Source organism: Papio anubis, unplaced genomic scaffold (genome assembly GCF_008728515.1).
Source record: "Papio anubis isolate 15944 unplaced genomic scaffold, Panubis1.0 scaffold2654, whole genome shotgun sequence".
NCBI classification, from domain to species: domain Eukaryota; kingdom Metazoa; phylum Chordata; class Mammalia; order Primates; family Cercopithecidae; genus Papio; species Papio anubis.
The window spans coordinates 1-2,331 of NW_022162734.1; the positions used below are offsets into that span (position 1 = coordinate 1).

Genomic DNA, 2,331 nt, shown 5'->3' on the forward strand with positions numbered 1-2,331 from the left:
TTAGTCAGAGAGGATCATGCCTCAGGAACCTGTGGGGAATGAAACACTTCCCAGGACTGAATCAGGGAAGGTATGGATTTGCTAAAACTACAGTGGTAGGGAAGTTCCTGGGGCTTGAGAACATCTTCGGGTGCGGCCCAGCTCACCAGCACAGCCGCCAGCTCCTGATCTCCGGAACTCTCCTCTGGCCATGGTGAGGGGCCCTGGGGGCCTGACAGCATTGGGGAACAGGGGAGGAAGCACTGTTAGAAGGCAGCCCTGCCTGCCATGTGGCTGCAAGGACATGCACCACATCATCGGGGCCCTGTGAAGACACCTTGGTGCTCTCCTTTCCCGGTCACCTGGGGAGGCCCCACTTCTCACCCCACCCCAGACATCCAGGCCGCTCCCCAACACCCAGTCCTTGGCCTCCTAGGGCACAGGCTCCTCACTGCTTTCTTGCAGGGCCTGGAATGTCTTCTGGGGCCCCGGGCTCAGTGGCTGCTTTGAACTTGGGGGAAGTCTCCACTGTCCCAGCTCAGCAGGCTTGGCAGGCCTTGGCTGGGTTGGGGGAAGCTCATCCGATGGGCCCAGCACTGAAGGTTCTTCTGCAGGCAATTCCTTCTTGGGGCTGTGGCTGGGGACCTGGGAAGCACACCCCTTTTCCTCCAAGGTGACGTCTGCACGGGGACAACTCTTGCCAGCATTACAACTAAAATCCTGTTCAAAACACATTCAAGTTAAGTGACTCCCGGGGTGGCAGCCTGTGTCCTTCTGACTCCGAGGGGACATGGGACAGAAACGAGGTGAGAGTCAGACAGGGCAGGAGTTAAGAGGTGAAGAAGGAATGGTCAGGTGGGGGAAAGTGGAGTTTCCAGAGATTGTTCACTGGGGCGATCAAGTCCCCATCATCTGTATACTGCTCAGTCCACTGCCCCACCCTCTCACCAGCGGCCCCGCGTGGCTGGGCTCCCGGTGGATGCCCTCCAGCAGCAGCACCACCTCCTCCCCATCCCTGAGTGGCTGCCCCTGCAGGCGGCCCAGGAGGTGCGGAGGCAGCACACTCAGGAACTGCTCCAGCACTAGCAGCTCCAGGATCTGCTTCTTGGTGTGCAGAGCCGGCCGTAGCCAGTGGCCGCAGAGCTCCCGGAGCCGGCTCAGGGATGCCCGTGGCCCCATGTCCTCCTGATACTGGAAGCATCTGAACAGCTGGTGAGCCACCTCGGGCCTCAGCCTGGACTCTGGCCGCCTGGGGTCCTCTGGGCTGGCAGCCTCCTCCTCCTCCAACTTGACTTCCCCCAGCTGCTCCTGCTCCAGGGCAGCCAAGATTGATTCTTCAAGCATCCTTCACTGTGGGGATGCCTCCCTACAGCCGGCCCCACTCTCGGGTCTCTCTCCTCTCTTACCACACCTGCGAAGGTGAACACCCTGGGTTAGGATCTGCTGAGAGGAAGCTGGCCGCACACCTAGGTCATCCAAGTTAAAAGACACTCAATACGCAGACCCAGAGGAAGAGTTTTACTCACTGGGTAATGGCTCATGAGGGCAGGGCAGCCCCCGGTCTCAGGGTTACCAACAAAGCAAAGGCCAGAGAAAACTGACAGTTCTGTATTATCATCCCTCCTTAAAACATTTAGAAATTTGCATCACTTGGCCGGGCGCAGTGGCTCACACCTGTAATCCCAGCACTTCGGGAGGCCGAGGCGGGCGGATCACAAGGTCAGGAGATCTTCCTGGCCAACACGGTGAAACCTCGTCTCTACTAAAAATACAAAACAATTAGCGGAGATAATTTAGTCCCAGCTGCTGGGGAGGCTGAGGCAAGAGAATGGCGTGAACCCAGGAAGTGGAGCTTGCAGTGAACCGAGATCACGCCACTGCACTCCGGCCTGAGCAACAGAGCTAGACTCTGTCTCAAAATAAAAAAAAAAGGCCGGGCATGGTGGCTCACACCTGTAATCCCAGCACTGAAACGAGGCAGAGCCCAGGAATCCGCGAGGTCAAAAAGGTCGAGACCATCACAGCTTCTTACAGTGAAAACCCTGCCTCTACTAAAATACAAAAATTAGCTGGGCCTGGTGGTAGCCTGTAGTCTCAGCTACTTGGGAGGCTGAAGCAGAATGGGCGTGAACCAGGAGTGGACCTTGTGAGTGAGCTGAGATGCTTCCTGCACTCAGCCTGGAGAGGGCAGGTGAGACTCTGTCTCAAAAAGAAATTTGCATCAGCACTTTTCCCAAGTGACTAAAGTGACCATCCCTGAAAGAGAAACAACCTGCCCTTCCCTTCTTCCTGATGTAGCCACTGGGAGCACATGGCACCATCAAGACGGGATCCTGGCCAAAAATGTTTGTT

At 56.8% G+C, this 2,331-nt stretch overlaps 1 protein-coding gene across 1 annotated transcript; it reads right to left on the reverse strand.

The window, feature by feature from the left end:
* Window positions 1–7: 7 nt before the first annotated feature.
* Window positions 8–1,700, reverse strand: LOC101019853 (zinc finger and SCAN domain-containing protein 10). The gene is made up of 2 exons (XM_031661850.1): window positions 432–1,700; window positions 8–211 (listed from the first exon to the last, which is right to left on the reverse strand). The coding sequence occupies exon 1, from the start codon at window positions 1,321–1,323 to the stop codon at window positions 877–879; it is 447 nt and encodes a 148-aa protein (XP_031517710.1). The 5' UTR covers window positions 1,324–1,700; the 3' UTR covers window positions 8–211; window positions 432–876.
* Between the last annotated feature and the right edge of the window lie 631 nt (window positions 1,701–2,331).